General features: G+C 37.7%; 1 protein-coding gene across 2 annotated transcripts; it reads left to right on the forward strand.

Moving 5' to 3' along the window:
* Positions 1-172: 172 nt before the first annotated feature.
* LOC149276722 (sodium-dependent phosphate transporter 2) lies at positions 173-27,006 on the forward strand. 2 transcript variants are annotated; one of them, XM_089503366.1, is made up of 10 exons: positions 173-461; positions 1,714-1,854; positions 2,733-2,818; positions 13,204-13,300; positions 14,761-14,880; positions 15,480-15,680; positions 17,030-17,621; positions 24,019-24,204; positions 24,993-25,077; positions 26,842-27,006. In XM_089503366.1, exons 1-10 carry the CDS (start codon positions 173-175, stop codon positions 27,004-27,006), a joined length of 1,962 nt encoding a protein of 653 aa, XP_089359492.1. The 2 variants fall into 2 exon arrangements, with proteins under 2 accessions (XP_089359492.1, XP_089359493.1); XM_089503367.1 differs by lacking the exon at positions 24,993-25,077 and adding an exon at positions 25,580-25,664.
* Positions 27,007-27,887: the final 881 nt, after the last annotated feature.

Below are 27,887 nucleotides of genomic sequence, written 5' to 3' on the forward strand. Positions count from 1 at the left end.
CACTACATTGATAATCCTCAATTAGCAGTTTTTTTCTGTCTCTTGAACACTGAACGGCTGTTTCCAGATCACATAACTGTTTATGTGGTTCCACTGAGTAGTATTTCAGTCCTAGAGTCCAGTCCATTCTTTTTCTTTATTTTGTGAGGAGAAAGAAAAAGAAATTGTCAAGATGGTTCTGGATGAGTATTTGTGGATGGTTATTGTGGGGTTCATCATTGCTTTCATCTTGGCGTTCTCAGTAGGTGCAAATGATGTGGCCAACTCGTTTGGCACTGCTGTTGGATCTGGTGTGGTGACATTACGGCAAGCTTGCATATTGGCTTCCATTTTTGAAACGGCTGGATCAGTGTTATTGGGTGCAAAAGTTGGAGAAACTATCCGGAAGGGTATTATTGATGTTAATCTCTACAACAACACAGTCGACTTGTTGATGGCAGGAGAAGTCAGCGCAATGGTTGGTAAGTAATGTTTTCAATTCACATTGTGAGTAAAGAATATGAGTTAATATTTAACATTTATGTATATGTGCTGCGTAATGCCACACTGTTGATGCTATTTTATTCTAAATTACAGCAACATTGCAGACTAATGCTACAATGGAAAACCTTTTTAAAATCTATCTTTGTACCATATTAGAGTACATGTGTACGATAGTGTGAAAAAGTATTTGTCCCCTTCCCAATTTTTTTCTGTTTATGCATATTTGTCATACTTAAACTAATTTTTGCTGATTTCACATTTCAATATTTCAAATCATCAAAGTAATTTAATATAAGGCAAATACAACATGAGTAAACAAAAATTTTGTTTTTAAATAACCATTTTATATATAAATGCTATCCAACCCTACCTGGCCCTATGCGGGGAAAAAGTAATTGCTCCTTAGTTACATAGTTACATAGGCTGGAAAAAGACATGCGTCCATCAAGTTCAGCCTTTCCCCATATCTGTTAATGTCTTGCTTTTGATCCAAAAGAAAGCAAAAAACCCAGTTGTAGCTCTTTCCAATTTTGCACAAACTAGGAGAAAAATCCTTCTTTACCCCAGAATGGAATCAAGAATCTGTTTCCCTATAATTTAAAAATTATATCCCTGTTACTTAGTCAACCACATGCGTGATAAAGGGTTTTGATTAACTCTTTACCTATAATAAATAATGATCTTTTAATAGCTAAATTTTGGAAAATATAAACATATAGTTTCCACAGTGTTTTTTGCACGTTTAATAAGCTTACAGCTCATGAAACCTTCTGGTCTTGTGACGTTAAGAACAATAAGGTACGTGTCCTTGGTAAACAGTCGAAACCCTTACTTAATATTTGAGAACAAATAGTAACAGCAGTAGTTGACTATATAGTAGTAATTTTTCAAATTTTCCACCTCAGTTGTATAACACTCAAATGTATTTAAAGGGTATCTGAGGGATGGCTCAATTTTTCCATTATATCAAATAAGCAAAAATGTTGGCAAGAATACCAGGTCCACGTGAGACCTCTAAATAAAATAACGCTAATGTGTTTTCGAACATGGATAGCATACTTCTAGTTAAGGGTTGTAATCCTAGCATAGTTTTAAGATTTCCCTGTTAAAAAGTGGGAGAATTGTGTATCAGAGTAATTTTATTACCGACTATTTTTATAGCTGTAGCCTTCTTGATGAAATCATTAGTCTTACAAAACATTTTGTTAAACATGTCACTTCTTTTTGCAGGTTCTGCTGCTTGGCAGCTGATTGCATCTTTCTTAAAACTCCCTATTTCCGGAACACATTGCATTGTCGGCTCCACTATTGGTTTCTCCCTTGTGGCCATTGGTACACATGGTGTTCAGTGGATGCAGCTTATCAAGATTGGTAATTGACATTTCCTTTTATGAGTGAGGGTATGTGGAATAATGTTTAAAGATATATCTGGCCTGCATAGAGTTTTTAATATAATTTTCTGTTTGACAGATATGAGCAGTTCCAGGTTGTCAGTTCTATCTGCCAGTTTTACTTTGACATAATGAAGCTAAATATATAAAAATATTTGGAACATATACTTTATTTTATCAGTGTACACTTTTGTCCTGTTCCACAATTTTTTTTGTAAAGAAAAAATGCTTTACATTAGAGCATTTTTGTAGCAGGTTGCCTGATTGTTCATGGTTGTTCCTAATTGTCTTTGCAATGTAAATGTGCTCTAAACATTTTTAAGTAACACTATGATATGACTGCAGGTTATTACAAAGACCCATGTTTAAAAACTAGCAACTGTCACTTTTATAGCCTGTAGCAGTCCTTTTAAATGTTTGCCACCCTGTATTTTGCATTGTTAACCGTATATAATAATCCATCCAGGTAGGAGCTCAAAGAACAGCCAGTTCATTCTCTTAGAATGGTTTTGGACCAATTATTAAATGTTAAACCTGCTCGCTTATACGTTTTGGAGAAAATCTGTTGATTGAAATCCATTTTTTCCGTTTCAAAGATGATCTCCCTCAACAGTGTTAACCTAAATTAGGTTATTTGGTGAAACTGGCATCAATAATGGTAAATGTTACATAAGGGATTATGAATTCTGATTTTCTTACTGGGGTATATTTTTACATCATCACCTCAAGGCCTAAAAGAGTAGTCTTTTTTTTTGTTTTCCCTCTTTTATTTTTGGAAAACTAGGTTTGGTTTTTGGGTTTTTTTTTTTTTTCTTTCTTTCTGTACATGGTTAAACATCTTTACATTCTCTACTACAGTGGCCTCTTGGTTCATCTCACCATTGCTGTCTGGACTGATGTCTGGGGGTTTGTTTTTGCTGATCAAGATTTTCATACTGAATAAGGTTAGTTATCAGACTATGTAAAACTAATTTACAGATACATTTGTAGATTACAAATGGCACGTGTATCTATAATTTTTAGTACACTTAATGAACTCATGTTATGATGTTTACAGATGAACTTATGGTGTGTATATATTAGAAACCCACCTTGAATCTACACTATGGGAGAAACCTTCTTAATTTAGTGTTTTCTTGATTTACATGGTTTTCTCCCTTGGTCTGAGTTTCCGTTTGGAAATATAAATGTACCCAGGATATTGAGCTATTGTAAAATTTACAGTGAAGGAAAAAAATATTTGATCCCCCACTGACAGACATGATCAGTCTATAATTTTTATTTATTTATTTATTTCATTTCTATATTATTTATTGTTTTCAGAATTTTATGACATTACAACACATATGACAAACATATCAAGCACATAGGATTAAGTCGTAGTATTCAAGATAGTTGCAGTCTTATCAGTATTATATTTTGTCAAAATCCTAACATTCATACATTGTACGGCAGAATGAACTGTGGGCAGATGTATTAGCCCTAATATAACAGGGATTAGGAAAGAAGAGAAGGTATATATATTTGCCAAGTCTTAATTGTCAAGGATTGCAATATCTGAAGTTGAAAGGACGATTTCTCGCCACGGTGTCCAAATTTCGTCATGTTTTTTTATGTTCTTATATAGGTTATAAAAATGTTTCTCCATTTTGTGTTGGTATTCAATTTGGTTAATTATTTGCGACCAGGTTGGAATAACCTCCGACTTCCAATTGCGTGCTAAACAAATTTTTGCAGCCGCAAAAATGTTGATTACTAAATTTAAATTAGATTTGTTATTCATAGGTATATCGATATGGAATAAAAAGGATTGAGAAGATAAACTCCATTGTTGTGCAAACAACCTATTGTAGAGATTTGGAATTTCAGATTTTATTAACTTTAATCTTTCACATTGCCACCATATATGGGCTGCTGTACCTGGCAATTGTTTACACCTCCAGCATATATTGGAGTTAGTAATAGAGATTTTGTGTAAAGTTGTAGGTACATAATACAATCTATGTATTAACTTAAAATATTGTTCATGTAAATTAATACAATGAATTGCCTTCCTTAAACTGTTCCAAGCAGAGTGCCATACTTCTGCCGCGTATGAGATATCTAAATCCATTTCCCATTTTTGAATAGTAGTAGGTTTATCTATAGTAGTTGAGTATTGTAACAAAGTCCCCATTTTAGAAATTATTTTTTGTTTAGGATGTTTCTCTAAAAATTTGTCTAGAACGGTTGGTAAGTGCCAGGTCTTAGTTTTAATAAAGTTTACTATTTTTAAATATGAAAGAAACTCTTTATTTGGGAGGAAAAATTTGGTTTGAAGTTCTACAAAGGATTTTAATCCTAAAGGAGACCAAATGTCTTCAATTTTATAGATTCCCTGTAAATGCCAAGTTGTAAAGTCAATATCTTTAATAAAAAATTTCAGCGAGGCAATAGGTGTGTGAGATGAACATGAATCATTAGAAATAAATTTTTTTTTAATCTTGAGTATGTTGTTCAGAACATTTATTATTAATAGAATTAAACCAATAATATTGAAATAAATCCTGATTACCACATCTCCAACTTTCATATTTATGCCAAGGAAGGTCAGAATCACGTTTTGAGTCCCAAGCTATGAAATGACCAAACATACAAATTTCATATAAAGATCGTAGATTAGGAAATTTAAATCCGGTCTGTGATAGATTTCTATTTAAAATGGAACGTGGTACTCTTGGTTTTTTATTTAACCACACAAAAGAAAGAAACTATTTTTCAAACTGATTTAAAGTTCTTAAAGGAACTGAAAGTGGAATGGATCTAAACAAATAAATTATTCTAGGTATAACATAAGATTTTAATATATTTAATCTTCCAAACCAGGATATTTCTAATTTTTGCCATAACGATAATTGAATTTTCAATTCCTCTAGGAGATTGTTATAGTTATTTTCTATTAAATCAGAAAGATTATTATAGATTTTAATTCCTAGATAATTTATGTATGGGCATACTTCGAAGAATGGAATCTCATTTTTCAAATTTTGTATTTGAGAGGTGTTCATATTGAAGTTAATAATTTGTGTCTTATGTATATTGAGGCTGTAATTAGAATATAGACTATATTCTTTTATACATTTTATCAATTCTGGGATTGAAGTTTCAGGTGACGTGAGACTAAGAAGAATATCGTCCGCATATAGTGCGATTTTATGGTCTAATGGACCAGTTGTTATTCCTCTAATTTTTTTTTAATTACTGCTAGAGGTTCGATAGATAAAATATAAAGCAAAGGGGCTAATGGGCATCCTTGCCTCGTGCCATTCTTAATGTAAAAATAGTTAGAGTCCAAATTAGCTCCTGAGATTTTAGCTTGGGGGTTTGTGTATAAAGCTAATATATTAAGAAGAAAGTTCCCATCCAGACCAAAGGCTTTTAAAGTTCCTTGTAGAAAAGACCAATTAACCCGGTCAAAAGCCTTTTCGGCGTCAAGAGCTATAAATGTGGCAGTTGATTTAGAGTTTTGGAGTTCATAAATAAGGTTCAAAATTCTTCGCGTATATTAAGTTTAACCCCTCCAGAAAAGTATTTATCTGTAAATTATTTTTAGTTATATATATGGGAGATTATATAAAGATAAATAATAAGACCTAAATGCTTCTCCAATTTGTTTAGGAGTCGAATATAATTTGTTTAGCACAATTTTACTAATTCTATTCCTTTGTGTTCGGTTTTTAAGCTTATTAGACAAATTTTTACTAGTTTTATTACTACTATAGTACCATTCTTGTTTGAGTCTAAGTAGAGATCTACTAGTTTTCTCAATTAAGTTTTTTTTTAATCTTATCTTGGACTGCACTAATCTCTTCAAAAAGCAAATTAGATGTATTTAGTTTGTTATTAGTTTCTAATTTTGCCAAATCAATATACAGGTCTGAGAGGTTTAATCCCTTAGATTTTTTCACCTGTGCACCTTGTTTTATAAAGAGACCTCTCATGAACACCATAAAGTTAAATCAGAGGTTTCTCCGTTATCTTTAATTTCTATATATTCCTTGGCTGTGGTAATGCACTTTTCTTTAAAAATTGGGGATAGTAATAATGATTCATTCAGTCTCCAGTTTGATCTTATTCTTGGTTGTTCTATATTTTTAATTTCTATAATGACTGGAGCGTGGTCCGACCAGGTTTGACATCCAATAGACGCGCGGCTACAATATTCTATTGATTTACTGTCCGTGAAAAAGGTGTCAATTCTGGAGTATGAATGGTGGACCAGTGAATAAAAGGTATAATCTTTCACGAAAGGATTATTTGTTCTCCAAATATCATATAAATTATTACGAGCTAAACATGTTGAAAAAGATTTAGCTAGGGATTTCAATTTTAAATCGGGATGTAGACCCTGTCTCAGACCTTTATCTAACTTGGCATCTTGGATGCAATTCATGTCACCACCTATTATAAGGAAACCTTTTGTTATTTCATGAGCTTGATCAAAGAGTTTATCTAAATAGTTGACTGTGGACGTGTTTGGTGCGTATACGTTTACTAAGGTGTATGTCACGTCATTCAATTTGCATATTAGTATACCATATCGACCTTCTCGGTCGGATTCATAATGTAATTTTTCAAACTTAATATTGTCTTTTATAAAAATTGCGATCCCTCTTTTTTTCTTATGTTTTAAACTAGATACAAAAAAAAGTAGGTATTTTTTATAGAACCATCGAGTCAGAGAACCTAATTTCCAGTGAGTTTCCTGTGCAAAGCATATATCAATGCGTTCTCGATTAATGGTTTCATATAAAAACGCTCTTTTATGTGGAGAGTTTAAGCCTTGACAATTAATAGACATCAGCCTAAGTGTCATTTAAATAACATGATATCCTGTTCTTTCCTTCCCTGATTATCGATATATTGCCGTTTAAACAGATTTTAACAAACAAAAAAAGCACAATCATCCTAACTATGCATGAAAATAAAACATGCAACATTTGCCTTAATAATAATCAAGGCGAAATCGAGCGTAGGTGCCGAGTTAAAACATCAATCCTCTTCAGAAGAGAAAAAAAAAAAAAAAGGACTTAAAGAAATTATATATATGTGTTTTTGTTTTGTGTATTGTGTTATCCTCGTAATGTGTGTATAAATAAAGCCCAGCTAAATTAATGAGCGTGTCTGGTGTCGTAAATATAAAAAAAAAAAAAAAAAAAAAGGAAAATCATTAAGTTAAATTATTTCAGCATCCTCTAATGGTGATACTCATCATCGAGGCAGCATCAAATATAGATGCGATCGTGTTATAGCTTGTGGTGTGTGAAGAAGTGAGGGGAAAAAAAAAATTTGAGTGATCAAGATTAAAAAGGTGATTGTTGTGTGAATTATCTACTGTGTTATAAGTATTTGTAAATTAAATATATGTGTCTTAAATTTAGTTGTTATGTGTATTGTCCACTGTGTTATATGGTTTCTCGTAAATTGTGTATGGTCAAGTAAGTCGACCTATGTCTTATAAAAAGAATAAGAATCTAAAAAATCAGTGATCGTGTGAAAAAAAAAAAAAATTTGAAGAATTTTACATTTTTTAAAGTCTGATACCACCAATTCATTGAGCGTTATTCTTGAGCCAAAAAAAAAAAAAAGAAAAATATACATAGTTGCCATGTTCTTTTTTCTATTTCTTTCGTACAATTGTAGGTTGAGATAATGAATTTAAAAATTCTTCGACTTGCTTTTCTTGATTCATAAGAAATAATAATCTTAGAGGGAGAGCCCCATTTGTATTTAATGTTTGCTTCCCTGAGCTTCTGGGTGCAATCTCGGAATTTTCTTCTAAAGATCCTTGTTGCAAGCGAAAGGTCAGGAAGAAGTTTTAAATCCTTATATCTGGTGTCTTGAGAATGTTTTTTATAAAATTCAGATAAAAATTGATTTTTAATGTAAAAATTGTGGAAACGAGCCATAACATCTCTTGGTACGTCCGAATTTATTAAGTTCTTTGGTTTGGGCAATCTATGTAAGCTTTCAATCGGTGTGCTCCCTGTACGGTCTTTTTGAAGATAGGTTCAGGGCCGGCCCGACAACGGAGCCAAGTGGGGCAACCGCTCCAGGCGGCACTTTTGAAGGGGCGGCACTTTGCCGCCCCAAGCCCCTTTTTTTTTTTTTAAAGCGAAAGAGAGAGAAAGGGGCGCCGAGTGGTTTTCGCTTACCAAGCTGTCAGTACCCGCTCGGCGCCCCTCTCTCTCTCTCTCCTCTGCGGCGAGTCTCCCTGTTCGGTCTCGGTGCCGGCATGTAATGCTGAGCGCCGGAAGATTTCCGGCGCTCAGCATTACAAGCCGGCACCGAGACCGAACAGGGAGACTCTCCGCAGGACTGCTGAAAGGTAAGCACAAGGGGGGGGGCAGGGACGGAGGGAGAGGAAGGGTAGATAATGGGGGGGGCGGCAGGGACGGAGGGAGAGGAAGGGTAGATAATGGGGGGGCGGCATTTAAAAATTCGCCCCAGGCGGCATTTTGCCTTGGGCCGGCCCTGGATAGGTTGCTAGTAGATCGTTTAGATAAGTTTCTAAATGTGCGTTTGAGATCTCCTCAGAGATTCCCCTTATTCTTACGTTTTTACTTCTGGATCTGTCTTCTAATTGAATTAGTTTCAGATCCATGTTTTGCATATTCAGTTTAAGCTCCTTATTTTCTTTTTTAAGAGATTCAATTTCCAGCTGTAGACTCTGTATCATATTTGATTGCGATGAAAGTTTATCTGAAATATGAGTCATTTCTTGTTTAAGGGAGTCAGTGTCATATGGAGTCATATGGCATGAATGCCTTCGTCATATACAGCATTGTCAGATAATCCTCGTTTAGATGATCATATGGAGTAATTGCATTCAATTTATACAACGTTATCAGATAATCATCGTTTGGATATTCATATGGAGTAATTGCGTTCAACATATACAGCGTTATCAGATAATCCTCATTTAGGTGATCATGTGAAATAGTTGCACTCAGCAATGCAACGTTATCAGATAATCATCATTTAGGTGGTCATATGAAATAGTTGCACTCAATAATTCAACGTTGTCAGATAATCATCGTTTGAATGGTCAGCCATATGAAATAAGTATAAAGTAGTGTTAAAAAAAAAAAATACAAAAAAAATAAATAAAAAAAAAATTTTTTTTTATTAATATATAGCCGTCCGGAAAGACTAAAATGTATAGATGTATTGCAATTGTCACTTAGCTTTGGGAGAGGAATTCATTCTTTCAAATGTTGAGAGAGGAAGAGGTACTGTTTTAAATAGGAGTAGTCTTCTGCTGTTTGTTTTATGAGCAGTATATACCGAGGAGTTGAGCGTGGTCACAGCCAATCCACGCGGCACCTCCTTTCTCTATGTTCCATGCCTCATGAGGGCCATACATGTGCCCAAAGGCATATGAGACAGACTCCCCTCAAACGAACTACACGTGGGATAGTAGTGGAAAGGCCTCTATCTTCGAGGTCAAGCACCGCTCTCCTTAGACGCACTCCGCCTACCGTCCTTCGTCCTTCTACCGGTTTAGTTGTCGACCGGAATTAGGGAGCACATCGCGGCAGGTATCAGACTCCCAAGTGGTTCATGTTCGGCACCAGCCGCCGGCGTCTCACGCGATACGTTCGCGTGCTACGTCATCACGCATCCCCCGATCAGTCTATAATTTTAATGGAGGTTTATTTGAACAGTGAAAGACAGAGTAACAACAAAAATATCCAATTTGCATTTGATTTGATTTGCATTTTACTTGGTGAAATAAGTATTTGACCCCTTCGCAAAACATGATTTAGTACTTGGTGGCAAAACCCTTGTTGGCAATCGGAGGTCAGACGTGTCTTGTAGTTGGCTAGGTCACTCCATGACCTTAATGTGCTTCTTGATCTACTCCCGTGGCCGTGTGTTTTCGGTCACTGTCATGTTGGAATACTCATCCACAACCTATTTTCAATGCCCGGGCTGAGGGAAGGAGGTTCTCACCCGAGATTTGACGGTACATGGCCCCATTCATCGTCCCTTTGATGCGGTGAAGTTGTACTGGTCCCTTAGCAGAAAAACACCCACAAAGCATAATGTTTCCTCCTCCATATTTGACAATGAGGATGCGGTTCTTGGGGTCGTAGGCAGCATTCCTCCTCCAAACACGGCGAGTTGAGTTGATTCAAGATAGCTTGATTTTGGTCTCATCTGACCACAACACTTTCACTTAGTTCTCCTCTGTATCATTCAGATGCTAATTGGCAAACTTCAGACGGGCCATGTACATGTGCTTTCTTGAGCAGAGGGGTCCTTCTGGGCGCTGCAGGATTTCAGTCCTTCATGGCGTAGTGAGTTACCAATTGTTTTCTTGGTGACTATGGTGCCAGTTGCCTTGAGATCATTGACAAGATCCTCCCTTGTAGTTCTGGGCTGATTCCTCACTGTTCTCATGATCATTGAAACTCAATGAGGGGAGATCTTCCATGGAACCCCAGACCGAGGGAGATTGACAGTTATCTTGTGTTTCTTCCATTTGCGAATAATCGCACCAACTGTTGTCACCTTCTCACCAAGCTGCTTGGTGATAGTCTTGTAGCGCATTCCAGCCTTGTGTGGGTGTCCCTGACATCCTTGGACAGCTATTTGGTCTTGGCCATGTTGGAGAGTTTGGAATCTGATTGATTGCTTCTGTGGACAGGTGTCATTTATACATGTAACAAACGGAGGTTAGGAGCACTCCCTTTAACCCCTTAATGACAATTGCCGGTTCTGGCACGGCACGGAAAAACAAGTCGTTTACGACAAATGACGTGCCAGGACCGGCATGTCTTTAAACGGGTGCAGAAAGCGATCTACGTTCACTTTCTGCACCCAAACGGCGTTGCTGTAATGGCTCGACCTCGAGGCATTCAGCAACGCCACGATCAGCACCAGGGGCCATAGCTGGCCCCTCCCCTCCCCCTCCCATGTATGGAGGCGGACGCCCGTTTTAAAAGCGTTTAGGAGGCGATCAACGATCACCTCCTAAACTTAAATGGTGTCGCTGGAATGCCTCGATCAGGAGGCATCCAGTGATACCAAACACTTACCCCAGGATGGACTGTGACCGCTCCGGAGAGCGGTCACAGCCGCCGCTGCCGGTGATCTTCACCATCAGCAAGATGGCGACCGTCCTGAAAAAAAAAAAATAAAGATGAAAAAGTTCGCTAGATGGTCTCCAGACCCTCTAGAGAACTCTGGCTCCACTTGCAGGTTGAATACAGGTACTGCATTCAACCATGCAAGTCAATGGAGCCCAGCTTTCTAATCACAGTGTGATTAGTAAAAATAAATAAAAAAATAAAATTAATAATAATTAGAAAAAAATAGTAAAAAAAACAGTAAAATGTAAAAATAATTTCCCACTGATGTCAGGGGAACCTTCAAGTTGAAAATTTTTTTATTTTTTTTTTTTAAAAAAGGCAAAAAAACAAACAAAATAAATATATATATATATATATATAAAAAAAATATATTTTTGTGAGCAAGTCCTAAAATTAGCACATTAGCTTAAAACAATTCTCGCATGGAAAGAGTTAAAATACTGGCATATTAAATGCCCATGGGGTGTCTACTTTAAAAAAATGTATGATTTGATGGGGTAAATTGAATTGGCCGGGTTCAACAATGTCCCAATAACATGGGGGGGAAGGATAGCCACACATCTAATTTCCAATTAGAAAAACGCACACGTACCAAATGTGGCCTTTTAGTTCCCCCAAAAAATGACAAACCCATGCATGTGGGGTATCACTGTGCTCAGGAGATGTTGCTGAACACATATTGGGGTGTCGTGTGACAGCGGCATATACCAGGAGCTGTAAATTCATACATAACATAGGTGTGTGGGGGGAAAATACACACAAAAGAATACTACTGCAAACTTTGAAAAAATTCTGGTGGTAAAATGTGTGCATGCAAAGAGTTAAAATACCAGCATTTAAAATACCCTGGGGTGTCTAGTTTTCAAAAATATATGGGTTTATTGAGCACACTGAAATGGCCCGGCTCAAAGATGTACCAAATAGGGCATGGGCAGTGGATCTCCAAATGCCAAAGTTCAACATTGAAAAATGTGCATGCCCCAAATGTGGCCCTTTTGCCCCCAAACAGCCAGGCAAAACCATTCATAACCATTCATGTGAGGTATCGCTGTACTCAGGAGATGTTGCTGAACACATATTGGGCTGTTTTATGATAGTGACATATACCAGAACCTTTTAATTCATACCTGAAGTAAAATGTGTGTGACAAAACAAATGCAAAAAAATTACTACCATAAAGTTTGACAAAGGCTGATGGTAGAATTAGTGCTTGGAAAGGGTTAAAATACTAGCATTTGGAATACCCTGGGCTGTCTAGTTTTCAAAAATATATGACTTGATGGGGTAAATTGCATTGGCCGGCTTCAAAGATACCCAAAATCGCACATGGGGGGGGGGGGAGAATTACCAGATTTGGAAAAAATGGCTTGGAAATAGCAAAACGCTACCTGTACTTATTGCCCCATAATGTGTAGAAAAAAGCAAATAAAACATAAAAACATTGGGTATTTCTAAACTCAGGACAAATAGTAGAATCTATTTAGCAGGTTTTTTCATTACCTTTTATAGATGAGTAAAAGATTTTTCAACTAAAAGTTAGAAACAGTCATTTTTTTTTCTAAATTTTTCACCATATTTTATACTTTTTTTAATAGTAAATAATATGATACAATCAAAACAATGTCATCTAAAGAAAGCCCTTCTTGTCCTGAAAAAAACAATATCTAATGTGTGTGGGTTCAGTAAACGGGAAAGAAGAAAATTACAGCTAAACACGAGCAGCGCAGAAATGTTAAAACGGCCATTGTCACGAAGGGTACAAAACGTAAAATCAGCCTGTCACGAAGGGGTTCAGCGAGTGCTCCTAATCTCAGCTTGTTACCTGTATAAAAGACACCTGGGAGCCACACATCTTGCTGATTGTTAGTGAATCAAATACTTATTTCATTGAGCAACATGCAAATCAGTTTATAATTTATTTGAAATGCATTATTCTGGATGTTTTTGTTGTTCTGTCTCTCACTGTTCAAATAAACCTGCCATTAAAATTATAGACTGATCATGTCTTTGTCAGTGGGCAAACATACAAAATCAGCAGGGGATCAAATAATATTTTCCTTCACTGTAGGCATGTGTGTGTGTGTATGTATGTATTTATATATAATATATAGTGTATGTATATAGATATTTTACACATATTTAGGGTTTGTGTTATGGGAAAAAAAAATATTTTTTTTCCTTCTGCTGTACAGGAGGATCCAGTACCGAATGGACTTCGCGCTCTTCCAGTATTTTATGCTGCTACCATAGGAATTAATGTTTTCTCCATATTATTCACAGGGGCCCCATGTAAGTAAAAGATCTAAAATTAGCACATTAGTATCTTCAATTTTATGAGTGAATAGTAGAGGTTATGGATGCTACCAACACTTCCCTTTATGTGTAATGTTCATGCACATGAGAGACTTTCCACCCTGTAAAAATTGTTAAAATAAAAAACATATATGTATATTTATTTATTCCTTACACACATATACATAAAATTCAAGTTATAAATTGCCTTTACCAGAGCTCTGACTTCCAGAAGACTATAACTGAATTGCGTGTATGTGTATGGTATATACATACATTAATATAACTAAGCAAAAAGGCGATATACTGATGCATGAATATGTGTCTTTTAGGGCTGCAACTAAGTTGGCCGATTATCTTTTTCAATTAATCGGATAAAAAACAATATGCAAATTTTCAGTTTATTTCAAATAATTTAATTGAACAAACTGAGCATTAAAAACAAAGCAGAATAAAAAGCTTAAAATTTACTTTAACGTGTCATTGTACTCTGCACACAACACTTTTATCTCTTATCTCTTTATCACAAAGGCATTTCTCTAATCTTCTTATTTTACTATGACATAATAAACTATATTTTAAAGGTACAAGAACCCAAACACAATATTTCTCAAACTTGGTTTTAATACCTAAAAAGTTTTGCTAGTAAATATTAATTTATATGTAACCCATGTAAACTATTTTTTTATATTTTAATAAAAACTGATCGAGAAAAATGCATTTTTTTATTTCCTTTTATTTGCCCACCAGATAAGCGCATCTGACCCCAGGCTTGCCAGCCTGCCCCCCCCCTCAGATATGCCTTATACCCCCCTGGCTTACCAGTGCCTTCCCCTGGCTTACCAGTGCCTTCCCCTGGTTTACCAGTGCCTTCCCCTGGCTTACCAGTGCCTTCCCCTGGCTTGCACATCTGCGTGTAGACAACCTTTGCTGCTGCCCACCACTTCTGCTGGGGCTTTTATGACTGAGCATCAGAAGGTGATGTTGCACCGGCACTCCGTCATAGAAGCCCCAGTGGAAATTTTCTACGTGCATCTCGCAGACATCCACCGACTGACTCCACTAGACACTAGGGAGTCTGGAGCACGGGGGCAAGTCTGGGGATGCATTGGTTTTAAAAAAAATAAAAATAAATAAATAAAAAAGAATCAAAGTCCCCTGCAGAGCTGCAAGGCAAGACTGAGATCTTATAGTCAGACCTCTATTTGAGGTTGGATCAGGGGTATTTTTCAGAGCATCTGAAATTATCATTAATCGATAATGAAAATCATTGAGAACAATTTTCATTATTGATTTTATCAATTAGTTGTTGCAGCCCTAGTGCCTTTCTTTGTCTATGATGCATAGCAGGGTGAACTTGCTGGACCTGGAGCCAAACACAAATCTAAATCTATGTATTGTACATGTATGTGCATGTGTAGCATTGTGCTGTGTAAAAACTTATTTTTTCTTCACAGTATTAGGGTTGCATACTTTTCCAGTGTGGGGCACCGCACTCCTGTCAACTGGCATTGCCATTGTATTTGGATTAGTAGTGTGGTTTCTTGTGTGTCCCTGGATGAGGAAGAAGATTGCAAGTATGCTTTTATCTTGCCTTTTAAAAAAACCAAAAAACATTAATCATGTTGTATTGTACTAAGATGGCCAAAAACTTCTGAAATATAATAATTATAGCTATAATTACCTTTAGTAGTAGTAGCCAGGCATGAATTAAACACTGAGGGATTGCTACGTATAAGGGTTTATACTTGGCATATTTATATTTTATATTCGACAAGACTAGACTCCTATTTTAATGTGTCTATGTAATGTGACACAAAACATGCATTTGATATTCTTTTTTTTATAACTTTTTATTTATGACTTTTCTTACTATTTTAATATGTATAATGTGTTTTTGCTGCTCCAACATTGTGGTTGCAGCATATGTTTCTAGGTTTTTCTTCATTCATTTTAGGCAATTAAAGAGCATTATCAAAGTAAAGGAAATTAAAGATATTGCTACACTTTCTTTCTCTCTCACTCTCTCTCACTCTCTCATTTTATCCTGCCTAAAGATTTGCACCAGCACACAGATCATTTTGTATGCATTCAATAAGGATTATTTGTTTCTTAGTATTTAGCATATTTGTGTTGTCATGTGAAGTGCTCTTCTTTCTTTTTTATGTTTGTGCAGGTCGATTGAAGAAGGAAGGAGCATTGTCGGGCATATCAGAGGAAAGCCTTGATAAAATTCAGGAGGATGATGCTCCTGTCTTCAAAGAACTGCCTGGTGCAAAGGGGAATGATGAAAGTGCAGTGCCTCTCACTAGTTCTAATACAGAGGCTGCTATTGAGTCTGATCTTGTAGCAAATAGAAATACTAGAATATCTTATGGTATATCTTTTTTTTGTTTTTCGTTCCTTTTGATTCCAGATCTTCTCATTAGTGGCCTACAAACCAATTTTATTAGGAAAAAAAATCTAGTATTTAACCCCTTCTGTCCCCTATGGACGTACCGGGAGGTCCGGTACAGTGATTGCTGGCTCTCTGCTGCACGATGATCTGTAGCAGCTTTCTGGCCAAAACCATGCATGTGGGGTATCACTGCGCTCAGGAGATGTTGCTGGACACATATTGTGTTGTTTGGCAGTGACATATACCAGGAGCGGTAAATTCACACCTGAAGTACATGTGTGGTGAAAAAAATACAAAATGTTTTACTATCATAAAGTTTGACAAAGGCTGGTAGTAGAATAAGTGCATGAAAAGGGTTAAAATACCAGCTTTTGAAATACCTTGGGGTGTGTAGTTTTCAAAAATATATGGTTTGATGGGGTAGAATGACCAGTTTGGGGAGAAAAGGGTTTTGAAATAGCAAAACGCTATTGGTACTTATTGCCCCATAACGTGCAGAAAAACATTGGGTGTTTCTAAATTCAGGACAAATAGTAGAATCTATTTAGCAGGTTTTTTCATTAGTTTTTTCAAATGAGTAAGGTTTTTTTTCAAAGACAACAGAGTCCTTTTTTAACAGATTACCATGTTTTATAATTTTTTAATAGTAAATTAGGTGAAATGATATCTAAAGAAAGCCCTGTTTGTCCTGAATAAACCATATATAATGTGTGTGGGTGCACAAAACGAGAGAGAAGAAAATTACAGCTAAACAGCAACACTGAAAAATGTTAGTCCCAAAATATACTACGAGTAAGAAACGGTCTTGTAATTAAGGGGTTAAAGCTTGTATGCCACTTATGTTTATTAACATACAATGACCATTTGCAATTGGATATTAAGAGCTACATTGATTACTTACTCTGCTATTCCTTAACATTTAGGAACATCATGACATCCTTTGGGACAGGATGTCATGATGTTGCTAAATGTTAAGGAATAGCAGAGTAAGTAATCAATGTAGCTCTTAATATCCAATTGCACATGCTGTTGCCATTTTAATCATACATGAGTCTTAATGAAATTGGGTTGGAAAGTAATTAGGGCCTATTTTGTCCCTTTTCAGTAATGTTTATTATGAGACACAAATGGCTAATGTGAATAAACTCTTTTAAATAGGTATATATTTGCTTTTGCCTTTACTAGAGGCATGTTTGTTTTTGATTCTCCCAAGAAAAGTTAGACCTGTATAGCCTATTTAGTATGCAGAGAACATTCAGTGATCTCTAAGCCCAGCCAAAGGACATCTTAATTTAGACTTCCCTTTGCTTTTTTTTGTTTTTTACTAGGAAGAGCCGCTTCTATGACAAATGGATCGATTAGATCTCCTGTTTCAAATGGTACATTTAGTTTTGATGGCCATTGCATGAAAAGTGATGCTCACGTGTATCACACTGTGCACAAGGACTCTGGACTTTACAAGGACCTGTTGCACAAAATACATCTCGACAGAGTAACAGACGACCGCCCTTCACATGAAAATAATTATCGAGTCCTAAGGCGTAACAACAGTTACACATGCTACACTGCTGCTATTTGTGGCATGCCGGTACACTCTACCTTCAAAGCATCAGATCCTGCCACACCTGAGGATAGCGAAAAGCTAGTGGGAGACACTGTGTCTTACTCTAAAAAACGCATACGTTACGATAGCTACTCAAGCTACTGCAATGCAGTGGCAGAAGCAGAAATAGAGGCAGAGGAAGGTGGTGTGGAGATGAAGCTTGCTACAGAAATGTGTGATCCAAACCAACTACCCGATGATTTATTAGAGGAAGACAAAGAAGAAAAGGACAAGTCGGAAGTCCACCTCCTCTTCCACTTCCTACAGATTCTCACAGCCTGCTTTGGGTCCTTTGCACATGGCGGAAATGATGTCAGGTAGGATTACTCTCACACTTGTTTTTATTTTACTGTAGGGCTGAAACAACTAATCGATAAAATACATAATCGATAATGAAAATCGTTAACAAATTTCATTATCGATTAGTTGAATCGATTTTAGCAACTATAAGATGAGGCTTTTTTCAGCGTATTTGAAAAATACCTTTCGTCTTATAATCTGACCTCAAATAGAGATTGCATAATAACACTAAGATCCAGATCCCCCGCATCTCTGCAGGACACCTGGATCATCCTCTCTGGCAGCCAGCGGGCGTCTGTACTATGCACGCAGACAACCTCTGCTTCCGTTGGGGCTTCTATGATGGAGCACTGGCGTCACATGACCTTCCGGTGCTCAGTCATAGAAGCTCTAGCGAAAATGCCGGCCAGCAGGGGAGTATAGGGGGGGGCATAAGGAATATCTGGGGGGTGTAAGGCATACCGGGGGGCATAGTGGCTTATAGGGAGGTATAATGCATATCTGAGGGGTGGCGTGGCATATAGGGGGATATAAGGCATATCAGGGGGCACAGTGACATATGGGGATATGACATATTGGTATAAGGCATATCTGTGGGGCAAAGTGGCATATAGGGAGGTATAAGGCATATCTGTGGGGCAGAGTGGCATATAGGAAGGTAAAAGGCATATCGGGGCACAGTGGCGTATAGGAAGGTAAAAGGCATATCGGTATAAGGCATATAAGGGGTTCAAGTGGCATATAGGGAGGTAAAAGGCATATATGGGGGTGGAGTGGAATATCAAGGGGCACAGTGGCATAAAGGGTAAGCTATAGATTGTAAGCTTTTTTAAGCAGGGCCCTCCTCACCTGTTGTCTCTAACAATTTGTTATGTTACATACTACTTGTTATGTCCTGTCTACTCATTGTACAGTGCTACGGAATTTGATGGCGCTATATAAAACAAATATAATAGGGGTATAAGGCATATCAGGGGCTATTAGGCATATCGGGGGCACATCAGGGAGGCAGAGTAGCATATAGGAGGTATAAGGCATATCTTGGGGCAGAGTGGCACGTCTGGGGTCAGATGTGCATAATTGGGGGGGGCAGGTTGGCAAATAAAAGGAAATAAAAACAAGAAATGCATTTTTCTCTATTAGTTTTTTATTAAATATGAAAAAATAGTTTACATATGAATTAATATTTACTAATAAAACATTTTTAGGTATTAAAACCTAGTTTGAGAAATACTGTGTTTGCGTTCTTTTATTTTTAAAATATAGCTTTTATTATTATGTCCGGAAAATAAGAAGGCAATTAGAGAAATGCAATTTTGATAGAGATAAAGGGTTAATGACACATTAATGTAAATTAAGTTTTTTTTATTCTTGTGTTTGTTTTTAACACCTAGTTTGTTCATTACATTTTAAATGAACGAAAAATTTGCTTATTTTTTTTAAATCCGATTAACCCCTTGATGACAATTGCCGGTCCGGGCACGTCACGGAAATTCATGTCGATAACGACAAATGACGTGCCAGGACCGGCACGTCATTAAACGGGTGCAGAAAGCGATCTATTTTCGCTTTCTGCACCGAAACGGCGTTGCTGTAATGCCTCGACCTCGAGGCATTCAGCAACGCCATTATCGGCACAAAGGGGCCATCTCTGGCCCCTCCCCGGGGCGTCAACATCCGCCATACTTTGTATGGCGGCGGACGCCCGTTTTAAAAGCGTTTAGGAGGCGATCAACGATCGCCTCCTAAACTTAAATGGTGTCGCTGGAATGCCTCGATCAGGAGGCATCCAGCGACACCAAACACTTACCTTTGGATGGGCTGTGACCGCTCCGGAGAGCGGTCACAGCCGCAGCTGCCGGTGATCTTCGCCATCTGCAAGATGGCGGCGGTCCGGGAAAATTCAATAAAGAAACAATAAAGTCTAAAAAGTTCGCTAGACGGTCTCCAGACCCTCTAGAGAACTCTGGCTCCACTTGCAGGTTGAATATAGGTACTGCATTCAACCATGCAAGTCAATGGAGCTCAGCTTTCTAATCACAGTGTGATTAGAAAAAATAAATTAAAAATAAAATAAAATTAATAATAATTAGAAAAAAAATAGTAAAAAAACAGTAAAATGTAAAAATAATTTCCCACTGATGTCACTATCAGGGGAACCTTCAAGTTGAAAAAAAATGTTAAAAAAATAAAAAAAAAAGGCAAAAAAAAAAATATATATATAAAAAATATATTTTTGTGAGCAAGTCCTAAAATTAGCATATTAGCTTAAAACAATTCTCGCATGGAAAGAGTTAAAATACTGGCATATTAAATGCCCATGGGGTGTCTACTTTTAAAAAATGTATGATTTGATGGGGTAAATTGAATTGGCCGGGTTCAACAAGGTCCCAATTAACACGGGGGGAAGGATGGCCACACATCTAATTTCCAATTAGAAAAATGCACATGTACCAAATGTGGCCTTTTAGTTCCCCCCAAAAATGACAAACCCATGCATGTGGGGTATCACTGTACTCAGGAGATGTTGCTGAACACATATTGGGGTGTCGTGTGACAGCGGCATATACCAGGAGCTGTAAATTCATACATAAAGTAGGTGTGTGTGGGAAAAATACACACACAAAAATACTACTGCAAACTTTAAAAAAATGCTGGTGGTAAAATGTGTGCATGCAAAGAGTTAAAATACCAGCATTTAAAATACCCTGGGGTGTCTAGTTTTCAAAAATATATGGTTTTGTTGGGCATACTGAAATGGCCCGGCTCAAAGATGTACCAAATAGGACACGGGCAGTGGATCCCCAAATGCCAAAGTTCAACATTGAAAAATGTGCATGCCCCAAATGTGGCTCTTTTGCCCCCGAACAGCCAGGCAAAATCATTCATGTGGGGTATCACTGCGCTCAGGAGATGTTGCTGAACACATATTGGGGTGTTTTGTGATAGTGACATATACGAGAACTTTTTAATTCATACCTGAAGTAAAATGTGTGTGACAAAACAAATGGAAAAAAATGACTATCACAAAGTTTGACAAAGACTGGTGGTAGATATGGTGCATGGAAAGAGTTAAAATACTAGCATTTGAAATACCCTGGGGTGTCTAGTTTTCAAAAATATATAGCTTTATTGGGCACACTGAAATGGCCCGGCTCAAAGATGTACCAAATAGGGCATGGGCAGTGGATCCCCAAATGCCAAAGTGCAACATTGAAAAATGTGCATGCCCCAAATGTGGCCCTTTTGCCCCCAAACAGCCAGGCAAAATCATTCATGTGAGGTATCGCTGTACTCAGGAGATGTTGCTAAACACATATTGGGGTGTTTTTTGATAGTGACATATACCAGAACCTGTTTATTTATACCTAAAGTAAAATGTGTGTGAAAAAACAAATGCAAAAAAATTACTACCATAAAGTTTGACAAAGGCTGATGGTAGAATAAGTGCTTGGAAAGGGTTAAAATACCAGCATTTGGAATACCCTGGGCTGTCTAGTTTTCAAAAATATATGACTTGATGGGGTAAATTGCATTGGCCGGCTTCAAAGATACCCGAAATAGTACATGGGGGGAAGAATTACCAGATTTGGAAAAAATGGCTTTGAAATAGCAAAACGGTACCTGTACTTATTGCTCCATAACGTGCAGAAAAAAGCAAAAAAACATAAAAACATTGGGTATTTCTAAATTCAGGACAAATAGTAGAATCTATTTATCAGGTTTTTTTATTACCTTTTATAGATGAGTAAAAGATTTTTCAACTAAAAGTTAGAAACAGTCATTTTTTTCAAAATTTTTCACCATATTTTATACTTTTTTTAATAGTAAATAATACGATACAATCAAAACAATGTCATCTAAAGAAAGCCCTTCTTGTCCTGAAAAAAACAATATCTAATGTGTGTGGGTTCAGTAAACGGGAAAGAAGAAAATTACAGCTAAACACGAGCAGCGCAGAAATGTTAAAACGGCCATTGTCACGAAGGGTACAAAAAGTAAAATCAGCCTTTGTCACGAAGGGGTTAATCGAAAAAATAATCGGCCAACTAATCGATTTTATGAAAATTTTACTCATTTAATGTTTAGATGAGGCAAGTCACAGGAGGAGGAGTTGTTGCATATGAATGAAGTCTCCACTTAAGGTTTACTGCACCTAGTGCCTAGAGTGATGTTCCCTAAAAAGATATTATAACTGAATATTAAAAAAATAATTTAAGATAGGGCTGAAACAACTAATCGATAATAACAATCGTTGACAATGATTTTCATTATCGATTAGTCTAATCGATTTTTATCGATTATAAAAAGAGGTTTTTTTCAGAGCAAATGCTCTGGAAAAACTCCTCTCCTTATATAATCCGACCTCAAACAGAGATCGGATTATAACACTAGAATCCAGATCCCCTGCAACGCTGCAGGGGACCTGGATTCCCCTCACTGTCAGCCGGTGGGTGTCCGTGCGATGCGCACAGACAACTTCCGCCTCTCTCCTCCACTTCCGCTCCTACGATGCAGTGGCAGCATCACATGATGTAGAAGCCCCAGTGGAAGTTAAGATGAGTAACGGAGGCTGTCTGCGCACATCGTGCAGACCCCCACCGGCTGACAGAGAATCGAGGTCTCCTGCAGAGGATCATCCTCTCTGTGAGCTGGTGGCGATGCGCACAGACAGCCTCCATTACTGCCCTTCACTTACGCTGAGGCTTCTATGAAGCTGCAGTGAAAGTGCCTGTCAGCAACGGAGGTTCACAAGACACCAGGGAGTCGGGAGAGAGGCAGAGCGGTGTATGGGAGGGGGGGAGGAGGCAGAGTTGTGTATGGGAGCCACCCTCCCATACACCACTCTGGCTCCTCCCCCTCCCATACACCACTCTGCCTCTCTACCCTGCTCCCTGGTGTCTTGTGAACCTCCGTTGGGGGGGCAGAGTGGTGTATGGGAGGGGGGGGAGGCAGAGTGGTGTATGGGAGGGGGGGGAGGCAGAGTGGTGTATGGGAGGGGGGGGAGGCAGAGTGGTGTATGGGAGGGGGGGAGAGAGGCAGAGTGGTGTATGGGGGGGAGGCAGAGTGGTGTATGGGAGGGGGGGGCAGAGTGGTGTATGGGAGGGGGGAGAGAGGCAGAGTGGTGTATGGGAGGGGGGAGAGAGGCAGAGTGGTGTATGGGAGGGGGGAGAGAGGCAGAGTGGTGTATGGGAGGGGAGAGAGGCAGAGTGGTGTATGGGAGGGGGGAGAGGCAGAGTGGTGTATGGGAGGGGGAGAGAGGCAGAGTGGTGTATGGGAGGGGGGAGAGGGGCAGAGTGGTGGATGGGAGGGGGGAGGAGGCAGAGTGGTGGATGGGAGGGGGGAGGAGGCAGAGTGGTGGATGGGAGGGGGGAGGAGGCAGAGTGGTGGATGGGAGGGGGGAGGAGGAAGAGTGGTGGATGGGAGGGGGGAGGAGGAAGAGTGGTGTATGGGAGAGTTATAGTGGTGTATGGGGGGTATAAGGAATTTCAGGGTAGCAGAGTGGTGTATGGGGATGTAATGAATTTCAGGGAGGCAGAATGGCATATCTGGGGTGTATAGGGTGAGGTAGAGTGGTGTATGGGGGGTATAATAAATTTCAGAGTAGCATATCTGGGGGGGCAGAGTGGTGAATCAGGGAGTATAATGAATTTCAGGGTGGTGCAGGGCATTTATGGGAGGCGGAGTGGCATATCAGGGTACACAGTGGCATATAGGGTGGTATAAGGCATAAATGGGGACGAGTGGCATATTGGAAGTTATAAGGCATATCAGGGGGCACAGTGGCATATAGGGGCTATAGGGCATATCAGGGGGGCATAAGACATATCTGGGGGTAAAAGGTATCAGGGGGCTCAGTTGCATATCACTGGCATAGAAGGAGTATAAGGCATATCGGGGGCACAGTGGAATCTCTGGCATATAGGAGGTATAGGGCAGAGTGGCAAGCTGGGGGTCAGATGTGCATAACTGGGGGCAGTTTGGTAAATAAAAGAAAATATAAACAAGGCTTTTTTCGCATAGTTTTTATTAACTATGAAAAATAGTTAACATATGAATTAATATTTACTAATAACTTTGTATTAAAACCTAGTTCGAGAAACACTGTTTGGTTTCTTGTAGCTTTTATTATTATGTCAGTAAAATATGAAGGTGAATAGAGAGAGGCCATTGCGATAAAGAGATGAAAGTGTAAATTGTAAGTTTTTTATTACATTATTTTAAATTAAAAACAATTTGCATTTTTTTATCCGATTAATCGAAAAAATAATAGGCCAACTAATCGATTATTAAAATAATCGTTAGTTGCAGCCCTAATTTAAGATGTTGTCATCTATCACAATTCATTTGCTGCTGTTGTGATTTTGTTGGTTACTTTTCTTAGTGCATTGAATAAATCCTATTTTCTCACAGCAATGCTATTGGTCCACTGGTTGCTCTGTGGCTGATTTACCAGCAAGGTGGGGTGATGCAGGAGGCCTCAACACCTGTGTGGTTGCTGTTATATGGAGGAGTGGGCATCTGTGCTGGTTTGTGGGTGTGGGGTCGGCGTGTAATCCAGACAATGGGAAAAGATCTTACCCCTATTACACCATCCAGGTAAGCAAATGATGTTCATGGAAGGGACTTACTAATTTAGTTGTTCAGTGACAGCTGATGGCATCTCTATAGAGAACTTCCTTTAAGAATAATGTGAAGCATCCATTGGGCAATGTTTCCAATTGTCACCTGACACTTTTTAAAGTCTGGTGAAGCAGTCTTGCCATAATCTTGTCTAAAGAGCACAAAGGCCTAAATTGCCAAATACAAAGCTTGGTTTCCCATTTTATACATGGTAAACACATGGCCTGCATCACCTCAAAGTCATGCTAGGTGATCGTCAACTACTAGATGCGTGAATATTGCAGGGTATTAAATCTAGCGACCTATTGTTTTATTGATGATTTTACCGGTGGTCAAAGTGACCACAGTTTTATCTGTAAAGTCTTCAATAACGACATGCATGTATTTAAGGCAAATATTGTAGACCCTGTTATACAAGAGCATGAATGAATATCTTCAATCTGGGCTTGAATAATCAAGTTTACCCTTGTAAAGATTACAGTTTACATATGAGTTCAACTTACCAACATCTCTGGATCACCTAATTGTATGCTTTATATCTTATCTTTGAGGGGGCACAATAAGCCTTTGTACTACAAAAATTATATGGGCCCAAAAAGTCAATGTATTTGTGATTTTTGGGTAATAATGCCGTATTTCTCTGTGTCAGTTGCTGAAGCAAGAATTTAAAAGGATTTAATGGTAAGAATTTTATCATGCTGTTCAGCAGGAGTACGCCGATGCATAAACGTGTGACTGTAAAGTGTTTTTTATGCTCCCTGCAGTGGATTCACTATTGAGTTGGCTTCGGCGTTCACAGTTGTGGTAGCTTCCAATATTGGACTTCCTATCAGTACCACACACTGCAAGGTATGCCTTTGCCATGAGACTGCAGCTTGGGGTAGCATGGACTATCCACTTTCTTTTTCTGCAGTTCCTGATCAATGATTAGAGGCATGAGAGCACCTAGCAGAGAGATCTCTGGGAAAACCTTTGCTACTGTAGCAAATATCAATCTTATTTGAATGCTGGTATTACTTGGGTTTGGGCATATTCAGTTACCAGCATCCTGGGAAGCCCCCAGTTGTCCTCATGAACATTTCATACAACCGATCTCCAAAATCTGGATATATAATGTCTTCACATCTGTAGTAATTGTGTTAAATCCAAGTTCTCTCTGCGGGCCATTTTTGGTTTAATGCTGCTTATACCACTAAAATTGATCTGAAGCAATTTACCTTGGACTACGTGCTGTCCTATTATCCACCATCCACCATCCACCTCACTTGATGCATGATTGCATGGCATATGGTTTCCTTCCTGTAACCTTCACTCCTCAAAGGTTCTCTTCTTTTTCATTTTTTCTTCACAGTGGATTTTGCATTGAAGTTATGTGTGCGCTAACTGTACTAGTAGCATCTAATGTGGGTATTCCAATAAGCTCCACTCATTGCAAGGTATTGGGGTTTCTAATGTCATCATACACAATCCATTATTTTTGTGTGCTAGGCTGGCAATAATAGAGTGATCTTATTTCTGCAATTGCCTTCAATAAATGTTCAGGGCATTTGAAGTCCATTGTGAATTAGTAACTAGCAACTTAAGGGAGCATACCTCCCCTCTGCCCAGTGTGCACAATTTAACTGATTTAAGGCATATTTTTGGTGGCAGATATACTACCATGAAAACATTTTTTCCATCCTACACAGATGTTTTCAATATTGCATATTAGATTGCATATTATTTTAGTACATTATTTGGTATATATAGGCTTCATTTTTGAAGGCAAAATGCATACATTGTTAGTTTACCACAAACTACTGCTGCTTACCAATTATATCTAACAAGCTTTCATTTAACTGCTTCATTGCTTTTCATTACTAATACTTAATAAGAAACATCAATATATTTAAAACATGCATCTTAAATCATTGTTTAATCTATTGTTACCTTTTTGTACATTCAGGTCAGTAGAACATTTGTCTTTACTTTTAACATTTAAATTCAATAACCTTAGTTATAGCAAAACTAACTACAGTTCTCTGTTGTAAGCCAAATTACTTTAGGAATAATACATTTCCATGTCATAGCAAAAATGACAGTTTGTCCTACATGAAGAATTTTATTGTTGATATTCACAAAATACTAAAAAAAATACCGTTAGCTAGGTTAAGGCTTTTTTTTTTTATCTCTGTGAAACTGATGCAATGTTTGAGAGTTTTAGTTTTTTCATCACCATAGCAATTAATGGAATATGAACCAATTTGACCATTCCATTGTTTACTATGTTGATAAGACCACTTCTCGATCTTTATTAACTCCTAGATTGCTGCTCAAAAAGTGCAGAGCTTAAAAAATGTTGCTGAAGACTGCTTGTGTGAACAAATTTGTTCTAGAGGAACTAATGTTCTTGTCTTTTTGACAAGTAGAAGTTTTCAAAAGCAGCAGCGCATCTGAATTTCAGTCAGTATATGTAAATATACAGCTTTTATTTTAGTTACAGTTTCACTGTGGTCCTTTTATGGTGTTTAACGTAGACCAACAATGTGTCCTTGTTACCATTTTTTTTACTTTGCGTGTTCTTTTGTTGCTGAATACCATTTTTGTTTTCATCGTTTCACTTGCTCACTTAAGGTTGGATCAGTGGTGGCTGTCGGTTGGATTCGATCACGTAAAGCTGTCGACTGGCATTTATTCCGCAACATCTTCCTAGCATGGTTTGTGACGGTCCCTGTTGCCGGACTGTTCAGCGCAGGAGTCATGGCCATTTTCCAATATGGCATTCTCCCCTATGTGTGACTGTTCCTCCTCTAACTGCAAAGTAATAATAATAAAAAAAGCCTATTTTAATGTTAATGCAAATTGGAAACCATCTTATGCTACAGCAACATACCAGGCTGCCTGCTTAATCATCTCAGAAGGAAAAAGACAGATCTTTCTGCTTGTATCAAAGCATCATATTGTTGGTGTTGTAACTGCTGCATATAATGTATGTCAAACTGGTGAGATGTGTCTCAAGACAAATATTTAAACAAATATATATAATGTAATGTACGTATAGTAGATAACACTACAAGAATATAATTTGGGATGGGAGTAGTTGCATATACTTTTGGGGTTTTTTTACCTAGAAAAGATTTGTATATAATGTATTTTTTGAGGTTTTTAATCCATAAAACTAATATGAATTTGAATATATGCATTTTACCTGGTATAGATGATGAGCATGGTACAGAACATATAAATTAGTTCATCAAATTTTCTACAGAAAGTTTAGCTCTATGATAAATAGTTAAATAGAATACTGGAACAAACAGATTTAAACAAGAAATACTGTGCATAATTCATTTTTATGAAAACGTGCACAACCTTACTTGATTTATATTGTATAATACTTTATTTCTAATTGTAAATTTGTACAAGCAAATTTTTAGTTACATTTCCTTGGATAGTTTTCGATAAGACAGTAAAGGAAGTACCAAAGACAATGTCAGGTTGGCTTGTCAGTATTAAAATTAATTTTCATTTTGGTTGTATGTCACGAGTTAACCAATTTGATATTGGTCAGGGCAACCAATGTATGGCTGACCCAACGGCATTTTGCCATCCAAAACCAAACAATTTGCATAAAGCTGTCATGTTTCAGGAAAAGCAGAAAATTGAGTCTCACTACTAACTCA

This window comes from Sceloporus occidentalis, unplaced genomic scaffold (genome assembly GCF_023333645.1).
Source record: "Sceloporus occidentalis isolate IW3139 unplaced genomic scaffold, rSceOcc1.0.p SCAF_228, whole genome shotgun sequence".
Classification (NCBI taxonomy): Eukaryota; Metazoa; Chordata; class Lepidosauria; order Squamata; family Phrynosomatidae; genus Sceloporus; species Sceloporus occidentalis.